The sequence below is a fragment of the Anomaloglossus baeobatrachus genome, chromosome 1 (genome assembly GCF_048569485.1).
Source record: "Anomaloglossus baeobatrachus isolate aAnoBae1 chromosome 1, aAnoBae1.hap1, whole genome shotgun sequence".
In the NCBI taxonomy this organism is placed as follows: domain Eukaryota; kingdom Metazoa; phylum Chordata; class Amphibia; order Anura; family Aromobatidae; genus Anomaloglossus; species Anomaloglossus baeobatrachus.
The window spans coordinates 893535023-893554347 of record NC_134353.1 but is presented as its reverse complement, the minus strand read 5'-3'; the positions used below and the strand labels follow the sequence as shown (position 1 = coordinate 893554347).

General features: G+C 50.7%; 1 protein-coding gene across 1 annotated transcript in view; it reads right to left on the bottom strand.

Annotated features, from left to right (window-relative positions):
- Nucleotides 1-19325, bottom strand: part of C1H5orf34 (chromosome 1 C5orf34 homolog) — a 107859-nt gene that overhangs the window by 59789 nt on the left and 28745 nt on the right. Inside the window, exons 4-7 of the mRNA XM_075326789.1 lie at nt 15365-15460; nt 14145-14268; nt 11472-11563; nt 2380-2449 (exon numbers count right to left, since the gene is read on the bottom strand). Coding sequence (XP_075182904.1) covers nt 2380-2449; nt 11472-11563; nt 14145-14268; nt 15365-15460 — 382 coding nt within the window. The remainder of the gene's footprint in view (nt 1-2379; nt 2450-11471; nt 11564-14144; nt 14269-15364; nt 15461-19325) is intronic.

Genomic DNA, 19325 nt, shown 5'->3' with positions numbered 1-19325 from the left:
CTGCTGTGAAGCTGCCTCCTCCGCAGGAGGAGCTGGTGGAGAAATATCTAACATCTTATTGATGGACGCTATAAGATCATTCACTATGGCGTCGCCATCCGGGGTATCTAGATTGAGAGCGGCCCCAGTATCAGACTCCTGATCAGTTACATCCGCCTCATCACACAGAGAGTCGTCCCGCTGGGACCCTGACCAGTGTGATGAAGTTGAGGGTCGCTCATAGCGAGCCCGCTTAGGTTGTCTGGGACTGTCGTCCGAGTCAGAGCCGTCACCCTGGGGTGCATGTGACACCCCCGGAGCTAGGAAGTGGTCCAGCTGAGGGGGACAAGGGGGCAATGAATCCACAGTGCCCATGGTCTGAGTTACTGGTCTAGACTGCAAGGTTTCAAGAATTTTAGACATAGTCATAGACAATCTGTCAGCAAAAGCTGCAAACTCCGTCCCTGTCACCTGGACAGCATTCACAGGTGGTTCTCCCTGGGTCACCTCTAGCAGCGGCCCCGGCTGAGCAATTGCCACAGGGGCCGAGCACTGCACACAATGTGGGTCAGTGGAACCTGCCGGTAGAGCAGCCCCACATGCGGTACAAGCAGCATATAAAGTCCGTGCCTTGGCACTTTTGCTTTTTGCGGACGACATGCTGTTGTCTCCTTGAGAAATCTAAGGAGGGTATATAGCAGAAAATCACCAGCGACTGTACAGTGCAAAGTATTGCCAGCACAAATAGAAAGTACACTATGGCACAAGTGGGGGAGAGCCCTTGAGGGCTGCTTACCGCCCGCTGAAAAGCGGGTGTGAGGTCGTAGAATCCCTTGTCTGGGTCTCCCCGTCTCCCCTCTGCAGCTCAGCGTGCAGGCAGGAATGGCTGCCGGCGTCCTGTGAAGAGGGGCGGACCGTGGGCGTCACCAAACAAAAGTGCGGGAAACTGCGTCCCACTGTGCCTAGTGTGAGGGCTGGAGTATGTAAAAACAGACTCCAGCTCTTAGCGCTGCTGGCCTGTACAGCGTCCCGCCCTCCTCCTGACTGGCAGGTCTGGGGGCGGGAACGATACGAAGTAGGCCGCAAAAGCCGGGGACTGTAGTAATCTAGCGCGGCCGTCATATATGCACGGCCAGCGCGGAAGTCCCCGGCGCACCACAAATCCCAGCCGCGACCAGTAAACACTGACCCCAGCGGCCGGATCGGCCGATCGTACAAAGTCTCCTCACTCAGCAGAGCTGTAGTGAGTAACGGCACAAGCGCAGCAGCGCTGTTTACCCCGGCGCACTAACACACCCAGCAATGCTGCAGTGTGCGTGCGATAAGCACGGGGACACGGAGTACCTTGATGAAGCAGGGTCCTGTCCCTGAGGAAACTCCGCTCCGTATCCAGCAGATCCTCCAGGGGCTGTGGATGGAGCACGGCCTCAGTGCCCGGAGACCGGTAAAGTCCCACTTCACCCAGAGCCCTAATGGGGATGGGGAAGGAATCAGCATGTGGGCTCCAGCCTCCGTACCCGCAATGGGTACCTCAACCTTAACAAACACCGCCGACAGCAAGTGGGGTGAGAAGGGAGCATGCTGGGGGCCCTCGTATGGGCCCTCTTTTCTTCCATCCGACATAGTCAGCAGCTGCTGCTGACTAAACAGTGGAGCTATGCGTGGATGTCTGGCCTCCTTCGCACAAAGCATAAAACTGAGGAGCCCGTGATCCCACGGGGGGGTGTATAGCCAGAAGGGGAGGGGCCTTACACTTTTAAGTGTAGTACTTTGTGTGGCCTCCGGAGGCAGTAGCTATACACCCAATTGTCTGGGTCTCCCAATTAGGAGCGACAAAGAAAGGTGCGCTCCCTGCACAGTCCCCAATGGGGACACAGAGTACCTTTGAGTTGCAGGGCCCGGTCCCTGAGGTTGAAGAGGCTCCGGTCCGGCAGGTTCCCACAGGGGCTGCGGAGGGAGCACGGTCCCAGTAAATGGATGACCGCTTAGGATCCCACTTCTCCCAGAGCCGCTAAGGGATGGTGAAGGAGACGGCATGTGGCTCCAGCCTCTGTACCCGCAATGGGTACTTCAACCTTAACAACACCGCCGACGTAGTGGGGTGAGAAGGGAACATGCCGGGGGCCCCGTGGGGGCCCTCTTTTCTTCCAACCGACATAACTAAGTATGAGAATGCATGAGTGGATGTGTGCCTCCTTCCACACAAAGCATAAAACTGAGGAGCCCGTGATCCACGGGAGGGTGTATAGGCAGAGGGGAGGGGTTACACTTTTTAAAGTGTAATACTTTGTGTGGCCTCCAGAGGCAGAAGCTATACACCCAATTGTCTGGGTCTCCCAATGGAGCGACAAAGAAATGCTTATTCAAATACACATGGAAATCATGCAGGTAAATCCATACCATCTGCCAGCAACAGGTGTCCCACAGGGGATTTAGGGAGAGCTTGTGCTTGCAGCAAAGTTCCAAGAATCTGGAAATAAAAAAAATAATAAATAAAAGACAAAAAAAATCCCAAAAGAAACAAAAACGTACAATGAAAATAGAATACAAAGCATATTTGATTCGAAAAAAAAAAAAGGGACCCTGGTCATGTAGGAACGTCAGTAGTCTGTGGTTGCTGAAACGGAGGCTGGCAAACCACCTGCTACCTGCAGAATCCTCCTAATCAGAAGGGGCGCGGGGGAAGCTGCAAGTAGTAGACGGTGCATCTGGAATGGCATCCACAGACTAGTCCATCCTCCATGTTAGTCTGTGGCTGCCCCAGCCTGTACCATATTGTAATCAGGCTTCAGCAGTAGCTGTTGTCCTTGATTTGGTGGGGGTTGCATATATATTGTTCTCCTCTGCAGGGGGCTTCCCTGATACACAATCTCTGGAGACTGTGTTCTAGGAACTTCTTTCTAACTAGGAGCTACAAGTAGTAAATGTTAAAGGGGTGGATCTAAGGAGAGGTGGGAGATTCAGACACATGTTTTTTAGTTTAGTTATGCTTTGTTGGGTGAAGGGCGAGGAACTGTGCTGAGGCCGATTGGACATTGAGGATCAGCTGCCACGCTGCTGGATTTAGGGAACTCGTCTGAGGACTGTTACATTTTCCTTGGCGTCGGATTGCCCCGGACCTATTTCCTTTGTGTGGACTCTAAAGAACTATTTTAATATTGGATGGTTTATGCTCTCTGCCTCATTAAATCTTCTTGGATTGTTCATCAGTCTGGTGTCCCTTACTGCTCTGTCGCATACCCCATCACAGTCCATCCTCCATGTTAATAGTCTGTGGCTGCCGGAACGGAGAGTTTCATCTTTTTACACAACTCACTTGGTGGGGGAGTTCACAGCTCGGCACATTTACTATATGTATCGTGGAAAGGCTGTGACAAGAGACAAGGGCTGACCGGACCCATGGAAGTTTGGGTTCGCCCTGACTTTAGTTAAAAGTTCAGTTTGGAACCCGGACATCAAAGCCCATACAAGTCAATGGAGACCTGAACTTCTGTGCTGTAAAATGATCGTAGTAAGGGCTAGAGGCCAAAAAAGGAAGCAAAGAAGGGAATTTTGTTTACTTACCGTAAATTCCTTTTCTTCTAGCTCCAATTGGGAGACCCAGACAATTGGGTGTATAGCTATTGCCTCTGGAGGCCACACAAAGTATTACACTTAAAAGTGTAAGGCCCCTCCCCTTCTGGCTATACACCCCCAGTGGGATCACTGGCTCACCAGTTTTAGTGCCAAAGCAAGAAGGAGGAAAGCCAATAACTGGTTTAAAGACCAATTCAATCCGAGGAAACATCGGAGAACTGAACCATACCACATGAACAACATGTGTACCCGAAAAAACAGAAAAACCCCGAGAAAACAGGGCGGGTGCTGGGTCTCCCAATTGGAGCTAGAAGAAAAGGAATTTACGGTAAGTAAACAAAATTCCCTTCTTCTTTGTCGCTCCATTGGGAGACCCAGACAATTGGGATGTCCAAAAGCAATCCCTGGGTGGGTAAAAGAATACCTCATGATAGGGCCGTCAAACGGCCCTCTCCTACAGGTGGCCAACCGCCGCCTGAATGACTTATCTACCTAGGCTGGCGTCTGCCGAAGCGTAGGTATGCATCTGATAATGCTTGGTAAAAGTAAGTAGACTCGACCAGGTGGGTGCCTGACACACCTGCTGAGCCGTAGCCTGGTGCCGTAATGCCCAGGATGCACCCACGGCTCTGGTAGAATGGGCCTTCGGCCTTGAGAGAACCAGAAGCCCAGTAGAACTGTAGGTTTCAAGAATTGGTTCCTCGAGCCCCCGAGCAAGGGTGGATCTGGAAGCTTGCGACTGTTTACGCCGACCAGCGACAAGGACAAAGAGTGCATCCGGGTGGCGCAGGAGCGCCATGCGGGAAGTAGAACCTGAGTGCTCTCACCAGAACCAACAGATGCAAATCTTTCTGAAATTGATGGACTGGACGAGGACACAAAGAAGGTGAGGTGATATCCTGATTGATATGAAAATGGGATACCACCTTAGGGAGAAATTCCGGAACCGGACGCAGAACTACCCTGTCCTGGTGAAGGACCAGGAAGGGAGTTTGTATGAGAGCGTTGCTAGCTCGGAAACTCTCCTAAGAGACGAGACCGTTACTAGAAGGCCACTTCCCGTGAAAAACGGGAAGGGAGACATCCTTCAAAGGCTCGAAAGGCGGCATCTGGAGAGCAATTAGAACCTTGTTCAGATCTCAGGGCTCTAACGGCCGCTTGTACGGAGTGCTGAGAAGACAAACTCCCCGTAGGAACGTGCGTACCTGAGGAAGTCGTCGTTTCTGAAAAAATACAGATAGCGCTGAGACTTGTCCCTAAAGGGAACTGAGCGACAACCCATTTTCCTACCTAGATTGCAGGAAGGAAGGAAACATAGACGATGCAACCGGCCAGGGAGAAACACCCTGCGCCGAGCACCGAGATAAGAACATCTTCCACGTCCTGTGGTCAATCTTGGCGGACGTTGGTATGCTAGCCTGTCTCATGGTGGCAACCACGTCCTGAGGTAATCCTGACGACACTAGGTTCCAGGACTCAATGCCACACCATCCGGTTGAGGGCCGTAGAATTCAAATGGAAGAATGGCCCTTGAGACAGCCAGTCTGATTGGTCTGGTAGTGCCCCCGGTTAGCCTACCGTGAGGCACCACAGAACCGAGTACCACAATATCCTCGGCCAATTTGTAGCGACGAGGATGGCGCGGCCGCAGTCGGTCTTGATCTAGCGCAGTACTCTGGGCAACAATGCCAGAGGTGGCACCTAAGGTAGCTGGAACTGCGACCAATGCTGAACTAAGGCGTTTGCCGCCAGAGCTCGATGATTGTGAAACCGTGCCATGAAGCTGGCACATTGTTGTTGTGCCGTGACGCCATTAGATCGACGTCCGGCCTCTGTCAGCGGCGCCAGATCTCCTGAAACCCGTCCGGGTGAGGAGACCATACTCTTTCGGCCACACCTCAGCGACTTAGGAAGTCAGCTTCCTAGTTTCCACACTTGGGATGTGAATTGTGGATATGGTGGATGCCGTGTCTTCCACCCACATCAGAACCTGCCGGACTTCCTGGAAGGCTTGCCGGTTGCGCGTTCTTCCTTGGTGGTTGATGTATGCCACCGCTGTGGAGCTGTCCGACTGAAGTCGGATATGCTTGCTTTCCAGCCGCTGTTGGAAGGATTGTAGGGCAAGATACACTGCTCTGTGTTCAAGAACATTGATCTGAAGAGTGGACTCTTGCTGAGTCCACGTACCCTGAGCGCTGTAGTGGAGAAAAACTGCTCCCCACCCTGATAGACTCGCGTCTGTCGTAACTATCGCCCAGGACGGGGATAGGAAGGACCTTCTTTTTGACCAAGAGGTGAGAAGAAGCCACCACCGTAGAGATTCCTTGGCCGCCTGAGAAAGAACGACGACTCTGTTGAGGGACGTCGACTCCTCGTCCCATTGGCGGAGAATGTCCCATTGTAGTGGACGCAGTAAAACTGCGCGAAAGGAACTGCCTCCATTGCTACCATCTTACGTAGGAAGTGCATGAGGCGTCTCAATGTGTGCGACTGGTTCTTAAAGAAGAGCTTGCAGCCCGTAGTGAATGCTGTTTGTCTAGCGGCAGCTTCACTATCGCTGAGAGAGTAAGAAACTCTATGCCTAGATATGTTATCGATAGGGTCGGGGTCGGATCTGACTTTGAAAAGTTGATGATCCACCCAAAACTTTAGAGAGTCTCCAGCGCAACGTTCGGGCAGTGTTGGCATGTTTCCTAAGAGAGTGCCTTGACAAGTAGATCGTCTAAATACGGGACCACAGAGTGACCCTGAGAGTGCAGGACTGTGACTACTGCTGCCCTGACCTTGGCGAAGACCAGTTGGACTGTCGCTAGCCGGAAGGTAGAGCTACGAACAGAGGGTGTTCGTCTCCTATAACGAAGCGTAGAAACGCTAGTGCTCTGGATCAATCGGCACGTGTGGATAAGCATCCTTGATGCCTAATGATGCTAGGAAATATCCTTGGGACCTTGAGGCGATGACATGGCGGAGGGATTCCATCCGGAACCGCCTGGTGTCCACGAGCTTGCTGAGCATTTTTAGATCCAGAACGGGACGGAACGGCCCGTTGTTATAGGTACCGCAAGGAATTTGGGGTAAAAACCGTGACCTTGTTCCTGAAGAGGAACGGGGGTCATCACTCTTTCTGCCTATAGAGTGCACCCTGTTTGCAGAAGAGCAGCGGCCCGGCCGGGAGGTGGAGAAATTCTGAAGAATCGAGTTGGAGGACGAGAAGTGAGCTCTATCCTGTACCCGTGAGACAGAATGTCTCACACTCAATGGTCATTGACCTATGGCAGCTAAATATCGCCAAGGCGGGAGAGCCTGCTACCGACCGAGGCCGCAAGTCATGAGGAAGCCGCCTTGGAAGCGGGTTTTCAGACTGTCGCTTTTTTGGGCGAGACTGAGCCCGCTAAGAATCTTTAGCTCCTCTGATCCTTTTGAGTCCACATTGGACGAGGAAAAATGGGACCTGCCCGAGCCTCGAAAAGGCCGAAAACCCCGACTGCCTCTTGCTCTGTTGGGGTTTGTTGTGTCCGGGCTGAGGAAAGGATGAATCCTCACCCCTGGACTGTTTGATGGTTACATCCAACGCTCACCAAACAGTCGGTCTCGCGTAAGAAACAAATGCAGACATTTGAGAGGTTAAGGATGCCACCTGCGGCACAGATGTACGTGTAACCGTGTCAATCTGTGTAAGACAAGCTGAAATAGCTTGGAGTGCCCCAAGGGAGAGAATGCCGGAGCCAACGGTGCGCCGACAGCCTCATAGATGGCTTTCGACCAGAGATCCATCTGTCTGTCAGTGGCATCTTTGAGTTTGCAGTTCCATCTCCCACTGCAACTATGGATCTAGCTACAAGCCTGGAGATTGGAGGATGCCGCTCGGGACATTGGGTCCAGTCCTTGACCAAGTCAGGGGACAGGGATAACGTGTATCCTAAGCCGTTTGGAGAAGCGCATATCTGGATAAGCGTGGTGTTCCTGGACTGCCTCTCTGAAGGCAGAGTGGTCCAGAAAAATACGTGAAGCTGACTCCTCCACTGGAGGAGCTGTGAGAAATAACCCACATTCTATAGATGGACGCTATAAGATTATTTACTATGGCGTCACAATCAGGTGTATCCAGATTGAGAGCGGTCTCAGGATCAGAATCCTGAGCCGCTACTTCCGCCTCATTACACAGCGAGTCCTTCTGTTAGGACCCTGATGAAACCGAGGCCGCTCATAGCGAGCCCACTTAGGCTGTCTGGGACTGACGTCCGTGCAGAGCCGTGACTCTGGGATGCGTGTGACATTCCCGGAGCTGTTAGTTATTCACACTGAGGGGGGCCATGGATCAATGATTCAACAGTGCCCATATTGTGAGAGACATGTCCGGACTGCTAGGCTTCTAGTATCATAGCCATAGTCTCAGAAAAACTGTCAGTAAATACTGCAGACACCGTCCTCATCCCCTGGCCATTAGTGCATACAATGGGAGTCTATGTAACCTGCCGGCCGTATAGCCGTACATGCTGTACCAGCTGTATAGAAAAACATGTGGTTCTGCACCTTTGTTTTACACAGAGAATATGCTGATAACTCCTCCGCATAATCCAGGAGGGTATATACAACGTGCGACCAAACAGTGCAATGTATATAGTACAAGCATATCTATAAGTGCACTTCTGCACTAGTGGGGTTAGCACCACAGGTGCTGCTTAACGCCTGTTACAGCGATTGTGTGACTATCAGAATGCCAGGGTCTTCCACACTTGTCTCTGTATCGTACAGAAACTGACACTAATGGCTGCCGGTGTCCTTGTAGAGAAGGAAGCCGTGGGCGTGCCTGAGAAAGTGCGGGAATCCGGATTCACAGTGCACACAGTGAGAGGGGTGGAGTATGCAAAACATACTCCAGCTCTCAGCTCTGCTCTATGCAGCGTCACGCCCCTACCCTGACTGTCAGGGCTGTGGGCGGTAACGAAGGGAGACTAGGCCCAGAAGCCGGGGACTCGAGTTAACAGCGCGGCCGCCGTAAAAGCGCGGGCCGCGCTGAAGTCCCCGGCGCACCACAAGTGCCAGCCGCGCCGCAGTTCCAGCGGCCGGCGCGACCGATTCATAGAAGTGGCCAGCGTCCCGCCCCTCTCCTGACTGGCAGGTCTGGGGGCGGGAACGAACGGAAGCAGGCCGCAAAAGCCGGGGACTCGAGTTATCAGCGCGGCCGCCGTAAAAGCGCGGGCCGCGCTGAAGTCCCCGGCGCACCACAAGTGCCAGCCGCGCCGCTGCCAGCGGCCGGCGCGACCGATTCCTGGAAGTGGCCAGCGTCCCGCCCCTCTCCTGACTGGCAGGTCTGGGGGCGGGAACGAACGGAAGCAGGCCGCAAAAGCCGGGGACTCTAGTTATCAGCGCGGCCGCCGTAAAAGCGCAGGCCGCGCTGAAGTCCCCGGCGCACTACAAGTGCCAGCCGCGCCGCAGTCCCAGCGGCCGGCGCGACCAATTCCCATAAGTGAGCCTGCTTCAGCAAAGCTGAATGAGGCCATGGCACAGGCGCCGCAGCGCTGATGTCCCCCGGCGCACTACAACACCCAGCATGCTGCGGTGTGAGCGCCAAATGCACGGGGACACAGAGTACCTTGAGGAAGCAGGGCCATGTCCCTGATGTACTCCGCTCCATCCAGCATCTTCTCCAGGGGCTGTAGATGGAGCACGGTCTCAGTGCCTGGAGACCGGTAAATCCCACTTCACCCAGAGCCCTGTAAAAAGGGATGGGGAAGGAATCAGCATGTGGGCTCCTGCCGCCGTACCCGCAATGGGTACCTCAACCTTACAAACACCTCCGACATACAGTGGGGTGAGAAGGGAGCATGCTGGGGACACTATATGTGTCCTCTTTTCTTCCATCCGACATAGTCAGCAGCTGCTGCTGACTAAAAAGTGGAGCTATGCGTGGATGTGTTGCCTCCTTCGCACAAAGCACAAAACTGGTGAGCCAGTGATCCCACTGGGGGTGTATAGCCAGAAGGGGAGGGGCCTTACACTTTTAAGTGTAATACTTTGTGTGGCCTCCAGAGGCAATAGCTATACACCCAATTGTCTGGGTCTCCCAATGGAGCGACAAAGAAAATGAGAATATGGAATAAGTTTAAAAAAAAAACAAAAAAAAAAAACAAAAAAAAACAAACCACAAAAATGGCGTGGGTTCCTGCCTATTTTTGATAACTAGTGAAGGTGAAGCAAACAACTGCGGGCTGCAACCCCCGGCTCTCTGCTTTACCTTGGCTGGATATCAAAAGATAGATGGGATCCCACTCAGTTATTTAATAATTTAAAAAAAAACATTGTGGGCTCCGCCCTATTCTTAATAGCCAGTCAAGGTAAAGCAGACAGCTGGGGGCTGGAATTATCAGGCTGGAAAGGTCCGTGGTTAATTGGCCATTCATAGCAAGAAAAAAAAATAAATAGCGCCTCAGAAGTGTCGCGTCACATGAGATGCACCAATTCTGGTGAATTGCCTGGCTCTTCCCGACTGCCCTAGTGCAGTGGCAATTGGGGTAATACTTTTGGGGTTGATGTCAGCTGTCAATTGTCAGCTAACTTCAAGCGAAGGGGTTAGTAATGGAGGTGTCCATCAGATACTCCTAAAACTAACCTCAGAATGAGACTCCAGAGTTCAATCCCAGTCAACCGTATGCTGGGACATTTCTCAGAATGAAGCTCTATAGGTATCGATGGTCATCATGGGACATTACTCTTTGGATTACATCAGAACTTCCAGGATTTATTTTGAAGTAATAAATTGGTTAACGAGGGTGTGTGTTGGAGTCTTTATTCAAGTAAACTTTTTCCCCCCCAGCGTCTGTTTTCTAACTCTATACTTGTCGGGTTAATAATGGGAATATTTCATAGATGCCTAGCCATTAGATGCCAAGCCCTCTAGGCTAGATGCCAGCTGTCAATTCACAGTTGACATGAAGCACGAAACTTTTACCCAGACTGCCAATGCACGAGGGCAAAAATTGGGCAGAACGGGGCAAAGTACCAGAATTGGCGCATCCAATAGATATTTTTAGGCTGGGAAGGGACAAATAACCATGGGCCTTCCCACCCTTATAATACCAGCCCTCAATTGTCTGCTTTACCTTGGCTTGTTATCAAAAATAGAGGAACCCCATTCAATTTTTTAAATAAAATTATTTCAATGAATACTAAAAAAAAAAAAAAAAAAAAAGTGTAAACCCCTCTATTTTCGATAACCAGCCAAAAGAGAAAGCAGACAACTGAGGGCTGCAGCCCTCGGTTGTCTGCTCTACCTGCATTGGTTATCAAAACATAAGCGGGAGCCCAAATGCAATTAAGCTTGTTGAGCCTTAGCCTTTTAACAAACTTTATTAGACTGGACGATAGAAAGAACAATCCAGGCTGAGAGTGACAGTAAGGAAGTTCCAGCACCTATAAGTGCTGGCAGAATGCTAATGAACTGTCCACTCACAAAGTGATGATAGCAAGTTATGGTGGAGAATAATGGCAGCTCCTGTATAGACAGACTGGTGTGCACCAAAAGCAGGTATAACAAGTGGTGAGGCACGAGGACATAAGACCATGCTTTTAGGGTATGTGGACAAGTTCTTTTTGCTGCAAAAACGTAGCAAAGTGAATGAGATTTCATGCACGTGTGGTGCACTTTTTCCTTGCACATTTGAAGCACCTACAATTCTGCAGCATGTCGATTAGTGTTTTTTACCCATTTTAATCACGGGAAAAAACAAAAAACACTTTTTTTAGGCAGAGTCTCTTCTAATAAGGCAGACATTTTTATACAGAAAGGTCTACAGTAAATCTTGAGTGTGTGCACAAGTCCGTCCTCTGTTTGGAGTACACGGACAGGTAGGCTTGAAGCCTTCGCCCCAGCAGAGGCACATTGTTATATTCTATAGCACAACAGGAATACTGACCTGGTAGCCCGGGATATGATGGCGCGCACAGAATACGCAGCTCGCGGCTTGTCAGGAGGGAGATCCCGCGCAGTATACAGCCGGTCCTCTGTCTGGTATACACAAATAACAGAATTAATGAAATGCAGAGAACAAAAAAAAAAAAAAAAAGAGTGGAGGGGCCTCAACATTCAGTTGGAGAAGCATCTTGAAAGGTAAACAGTTTACAGTAAATCTATTGTTCCCTGTTATCAGCCATGTCAGGCTCAATCGGGAGGAAAATGTTTATACCATATCTTCAATATCTTCAGGGCAGAGAGCCCTAGCAAGATTCTGTATAAATGGAATCTGCCACCAAATTTTTGCCACCTAATCTGAGCGCACCATTACATAGAAACAGAGACCCCGATTCCAGCGATGTGTCACTTACTGAGCTGTTAATTGTACGGTTTATGAAATTATGGTTTGATCAGCAGGAGATTATCAACGGAGGACTACTTGGGCTGCTGCCAGGTAGTCCACCCACATCCACCATTACATTAACTGGTAGATTTATGTGTATACTGTGCATAGGCAGAAAGCTGCCAGTGGTGTGTGCGGAGTTATACAGAGTTCAGCATTCAGAGAACTGGTACATCTGAAGCAGAGAAAACAATTGCAGCAACCCGTTAAGTGTGTGATACATCACTGGACTCGGGGTCTTTGCTATATTGTATGGCACTTAGATGGGGGAGCAAAAACCTGCTGACCGATTCCCTTTAACCCCTAATGACACAATGTGCAGCCAGATCCCTGACTTTGTTCCTAAGCCCATATCTGTTCCAGCAGATTGGTGTAAAATGCAGCCAACCATCGGCCTCTAACAGCCGTGTGTGCAGCGGAGGTCTACCTGAGGCTGTTAACCTGTTAAATACCTCTGTCAATTTGACAGTGTCATTTACAGCATGCAGGAGACCCCCTGCTGGAGATGAGTGGGCACCAGAGGTGGGTCCTACATATATCAGACATTTCTGCAGTGTATCTGCTATAAAAGTCTAAAGGTCCAGTCACACTAAACAACTTACCAGCGATCCCAACAACGATCCAACCTGATAGGGATCGCTGGTAAGTTGCTAGGAGGTCGCTGGTGAGATGTCACACTAAGCGACGCTCCAGCGATCCCACCAGCAACCTGACAGGGATCGCTGGAGCGTCGCTACACGAGTTGCTGGTGAGCTCACCAGCAACCAGCGACCAGCCCCCAGCGCCGCGTGGAAGCGATGCTGCGCTTGGTAACTAAGGTAAATATCGGGTAACAAACCCGATATTTACCTTGGTTACTAGCGCACACCTCATAAAGATGGCTGCAGCCGAGGTGCAAGATGCTGATGTCACAGCCACTCAACCTCCACACTAGGGGGGAGGGGCGGCTGCTTAGCATAAGACATGCACACTAATAAGGCTTGCACTGGGAGCCCATCATATAATGAGTGAAATGCACAGTGTCTGAACTGTGACCTATAAATGACGCCAGAAACCCAGGTCAGGCGGGCTAAACAGCACTATATAGGTGCATCTCGCACGTATACACGAGACGCACAGTGTCTGAATAATGGCCTATAAATGACGCACAACACCAGGTCCAGGCGGGTCAGTTAGCACTATGAGTACATAACACATGACAGGCTCACTATTTAACCACCTGAATTCAAAAGGTCCACACACATCCTGCAAAAATGGATAAAATGTGCTATACCTCAAATAGTGAGATATTAGTTTATATTTTGGCCCAAAATATGTAAGCTCGCAATCCGTTCGTCAAGGATTCTCACACTTGCGAGTCCCTACACTGAATAAGTTAAAAAAACACAAAGAACTATATCAAAAAAACACCAAAAAGGAGCCAAGACAAAGGATTTGTCTTGGCTCCTTTTTGGTGTTTTTTTGATATAGTTCTTTGTGGTTTTTCTTACTAGCGCACACCGCTTAGCGCTGGCTTCCCTGCACACCTAGCCACAGTACACATCGGGTTAATTACCCGATGTGTACTCTGCTACGTGTGCAGGCAGCAGGAGCCGGCTTCTGCGGACGCTGGTAACCACCGTAAACATCGGGTAACCAAGAAGCCCTTTCCTTGGTTACCCGATATTTACCTTTGTTACCAGCGTCCCCGCTCTCATGCTGCCAGTGCTGGCTCCCTGCACACATAGCCAGACTACACATCGGGTAATTAACCCGATGTGTACTGTGGCTACGTGTGCAGATAGCAGGGAGCCGGCACTGACAGCGTGAGAGTGGGGACGCTGGTAAGGAAGGTAAATATCGGGTAACCAAGGAAAGGGCTTCTTGGTTACCCGATGTTTACATTGGTTACCAGCGTCCGCAGAAGCCGGCTCCTGCTGCCTGCACATTCAGTTGTTGCTCTGTTGCTTCACAGCGGGACAGCAACAACTAAAAAATGGCCCAGGACATTCAGCAACAACCAACGACCTCACAGCAGGGGCCGGGTTGTTGCTGGATGTCACACACAGCAACATCACTAGCAACATCGCTGCTACGTCACAAAAGTTGTTCGTTAGCAGCGATGTTGCTAGCGATGTTGCTTAGTGAGACTGGGCCTTAAGATGGGACTATTGCTGGAAGTGACGTCAGTAACATTTCCTAATGTCATTAGTACTATAAGAGGAGTACACCGAGGTCCCGGCACCCACTTACCTGTTTAGTGTCTTCCCTTATGAAGTAATGTTTGAAATATTTTCCCAAATAATCGCCCTCAGAAATAAAAATGGAACCATCGCCCGGGTGAATTTCCACCAAGTTGGTTCCATCCAGAATGAATCTGATACAAATAAGAGGAATGGTCAAATTATGGGCGAGGCAGAATTATACAGCGGCGCAGAAATCCGTCAGTTACTGATAATGCAACATAGATCCCAGAGGCTGCAGGAAGGGAGCACAGCACGGGGCACAACTGAAACATTGGTCAGCTAGACATAAACGTGGTCGGGACTTTTTCATTATCCAAATGTGATGAAGAGCACCACTGGATAATAATATTTATTCACTTATATAGCGCTATTGATTCCACAGCGCTTTACATACATCAGGAACACTGTCCCATTGGGGCTCACAATCTAAATTCCCTAACTGTATGTCTTTGGAGTGTGGGAGGAAACCAGAGAACCCGGAGGAAACACACGCAAACACGGGGAGAACATACAGACTCCTTGCAGATGGTGTCCTAGGTGGGATTTGAACCCAGGACCCCAGTACTGCAAGACTGCAGTGCTAACCACTGAGCCACCCCACAGCGAGCTCTTTCAGGGGCCGCTCATTGTGGTGAGTCCCGTCAGGTGACACGGGACTGCCAAGCTTCATAGATTCTTCAGGCATGAAGATATCTGGGCCATTTTCTCTGGGAGCGCCAGGATGAAGGGAGGATCAGGCTGAAAAGCCCTGCCCTCCTAGACACCAGGGCTATAGCATTAGAACCTGCACAGCTGGTGACTGGATGTACAATCCCACCCTGCCCTCTCCCAGTGCACGCTGATTACAATATATCTATGGCTTCTTTAGTTAGTAGAAACATTTTTCTGCTGAAAATACATTGAAAAATAGGACAGAGGGGCCGGCACTATATTTCTGAAGACCCTGCGATACTTTTTGTGCCATGTGTGACTGTCTTAAGTGACAGGAACCCCTCAGTAAAATCACAGAGAATGGTCATCCACACAGGAGGGCTTTGCTCCACCTTATTTCACTTTAGTGGGTGTCATAAGAATATGCTTCACATGAACCAGATACAGGGAGGCTGCCTGTATCCAGATCAGCTGATCGCTGGTCCAGACGTGTTCTGAGACATGGCAGGCCCTGTATAACGCGCACAATACAGTAATATGGATCTTGTACACATATAATGAATGATAATGTTTCACCTGTAGAGAACGTCATTGTAGATCACCACCTTCAAAGGCAATGGATTTACCAGTGCGTCTTCTTCTCCGTCCATGGAGGATTTACAAAGACTCCATCTATAATGAGACACAGCGCAGATAAGGAATATGATTGGCTCTTACCCTACTGATTCTCCGTGTATTGATCGGCTTCAGAGCACAGATCAAATGCAAATAAGTAATTGACACAGAAGAGAACAGGTTTCCCAAATTGGGCACAAATTAAGGATTATTCAAGTGGTCCGGACAACCTGGGAGCGGCACAGGGGTTAAATTGTGCTAAAATTTATAATTCATTATTAATGGCTATTAAAGGGGTGGTGCACCCATATTTTTTATTGTCTAGTTCGATATTATATTGAGAAACAATGTTTCTATCAAATACCTTGTGTTGGCAATAGTGCCTGTGAGAGGCGCTATTGCAGACCGCTGTTCCTCGCTCCAGTGACGTCACATCAAGTTACGCACAGGTCACATCCCTGCGGCCGGCTGCAGTCTTCCTGACTCACTGAGCTGTGGGCGGTGTTTCACTGCTTGTCACAGCACAGCGCGTCTCCTGCTTGCAGCGTTCTGCTGTGAGGGAGGAGGGAGCAGATGGGCTGTGACGAGCGGTGCAACACCGCCCACAGCTCAGTGAGTCAGGAAGATTGCAGCCGGCCACAGGGATGTGACGTGTGCGGAACTTGCCGTGATGTCACCGGAGCGGGGAACAGCGGTCTGCAATAGTGCCTCAAGGTATGTGAGAGAAACATTGTTTCTCAATATAATATCGAACTAGACAATAAAAAATATGGGTGAACCACCCCTTTAATATCACAGATATTGGAGGTAAACAATCGTTCTAGGGAATGATCTTTTGTGGAAGCAAATGGGATGTGTGTTTACAATATAGCAGAAATCAGCCTGCTGAGAAAGTGACCGGCAAATCCACGCCAGATTAGCCCCGCCGATCTGCAATCATCCACAAATTAAAAGGATATGCTCAAGTGTCCTCGGAATACATATTTTTTTTAATTGGTGTGGACAAAAAAAAGAAGGGAATTTTGTTTACTTACCGTAAATTCCTTTTCTTCTAGCTCCTATTGGGAGACCCAGACTATTGGGTGTATAGCTTCTGCCTCCGGAGGCCACACAAAGTATTACACTTTAAAAAGTGTAACCCCTCCCCTCTGCCTATACACCCTCCCGTGGATCACGGGCTCCTCAGTTTTGGTGCAAAAGCAGGAAGGAGGAAACTTATAAATTGGTCTAAGGTAAATTCAATCCGAAGGATGTTCGGAGAACTGAAAACCATGAACCAAAAGAACAATTCAACATGAACATGTGTACACAAAAGAACAAACAGCCCGAAGGGAACAGGGGCGGGTGCTGGGTCTCCCAATAGGAGCTAGAAGAAAAGGAATTTACGGTAAGTAAACAAAATTCCCTTCTTCTTTGTCGCTCCATTGGGAGACCCAGACAATTGGGACGTCCAAAAGCAGTCCCTGGGTGGGTAAAAGAATACCTCGATAAAAAGAGCCGAAAACGACCCCCTCTTACAGGTGGGCAACCGCCGCCTGAAGGACTCGCCTACCTAGACTGGCGTCTGCCGAAGCATAGGTATGCACCTGATAGTGTTTCGTGAAAGTGTGCAGACTAGACCAGGTAGCTGCCTGACACACCTGCTGAGCCGTAGCCCGGTGCCGCAATGCCCAGGACGCACCCACGGCTCTGGTAGAATGGGCTTTCAGCCCCAAAGGAAGCGGAAGCCCAGAAGAACGGTAGGCTTCAAGAATCGGTTCCTTGATCCACCGAGCCAAGGTTGACTTGGAAGCCTGCGAACCCTTACGCTGGCCAGCGACAAGGACAAAGAGGGCATCTGAACGGCGCAGGGGCGCCGTGCGAGACACGTAGAGCCGGAGTGCTCTCACCAGATCTAATGAGTGCAAATCCTTTTCACATTGGTGAATTGGATGAGGGCAAAATGAAGGTAAGGAGATATCCTGATTGAGATGAAAAGGGGATACCACCTTAGGGAGAAATTCCGGGACCGGACGCAGAACCACCTTATCCTGGTGAAAAACCAGGAAGGGGGCTTTGCATGACAGCGCTGCCAGCTCCGACACTCTACGGAGCGATGTAACTGCCACTAGAAATGCCACCTTCTGCGAAAGACGTGATAAAGAGACATCCCGCAGCTCGAAAGGTGGTTTCTGAAGAGCCGTTAGCACCCTGTTAAGGTCCCAGGGTTCCAGCGGACGCTTGTAAGGTGGGACTATGTGGCAAACTCCCTGCAGGAACGTGCGGACCTGCGGAAGCCTGGCTAGACGCTTTTGAAAAAATACGGATAGCGCCGATACTTGTCCCTTGAGAGAGCCGAGAGACAAACCCTTGTCCATTCCGGATTGAAGGAATGAAAGAAAAGTGGGTAAGGCAAAGGGTCAGGGAGTAAAACCATTATCAGAGCACCAGGATAAGAAGATCCTCCAAGACCTGTGATAGATCTTGGCGGACGTTGGTTTCCTGGCCTGTCTCATAGTGGCAATGACATCTTGAGATAACCCTGAGGACGCTAGGAGCCAGGACTCAATGGCCACACAGTCAGGTTGAGGGCCGCAGAATTCAGATGGAAAAACGGCCCTTGTGACAGCAAGTCTGGGCGCGCCCACGGTTGACCCACCGTGAGATGCCACAGATCCGGGTACCACGACCGCCTCGGCCAATCTGGGGCGACGAGAATGGCGCGACGACAGTCGGACCTGATTTTTCGCAGCACTCTGGGCAGCATCGCCAGAGGAGGAAATACATAGGGCAGTCGAAACTGCGACCAATCCTGAACTAATGCGTCCGCCGCCAGAGCTCTGTGATCTTGAGACCGGACCATGAATGCCGGGACTTTGTTGTTGTGCCGTGACGCCATGAGATCGACGTCCGGCGTTCCCCAGCGGCGACAGATCTCTCGAAACACGTCTGGGTGAAGAGACCATTCCCCCGCGTCCATGCCCTGTCGACTGAGAAAATCTGCTTCCCAGTTTTCTACGCCCGGGATGTGAACTGCGGAGATGGTGGAAGCTGTGGCTTCCACCCACTGCAGAATCCGTCGGACTTCCTGGAAGGCTTGATGACTGCGAGTGCCGCCTTGGTGGTTGATGTATGCGACGCAGTGGCGTTGTCCGACTGGATCCGGATCTGCCTGCCCTCCAGCCACCGATGAAAGGCCAATAGGGCTAGATACACTGACCTTATCTCCAGAATATTGATCTGAAGGGATGACTATCGGAGTCCAGGTTCCCTGAGCCCTGTGGTGGAGAAAAACCGCCCCCCACCCTGACAGGCTCGCGTCCGTGGTGACCACAGCCCAGCTGGGGGGTAGGAAGGATTTTCCCTGCGACAGAGAGTTGGGAAGGAGCCACCACTGAAGTGACGTCTTGGTTGCAAGGGAAAGAGAGACGTTCCTGTCGAGGGAAGACGACCTCCTGTCCCATTTGCGAAGAATGTCCCACTGGAGTGGCCGCAGATGGAATTGCGCGAAGGGCACTGCCTCCATCGCTGCCACCATCTTCCCCAGGAAGTGCATGAGGCGCCTCAAGGGGTGTGACTGACCCCGAAGAAGAGATTGCACCCCTGCCTGCAGCGAAAGCTGTTTGTCCAGTGGTAGCATGACTACTGCTGACTGAGTATGAAACTCCATCCCAAGGTACGTCAGTGATTGGGTCGGTGTCAACTTGGATTTTGGGAAGTTGATGATCCACCCGAACTGCTGGAGAGTCGCCAGAGCGACGGAAAGGCTGTTTTGACACGCCATCTGAGAGGGTGCCCTGACCAGAAGATCGTCTAAGTAGGGAATCACCGAGTGGCCCTGAAAGTGTAGGACCGCCACAACAGATGCCATGACCTTGGTGAACACCCGTGGGGCTGTCGCCAGGCCGAAAGGCAATGCCACGAACTGAAGGTGTTCGTCCCC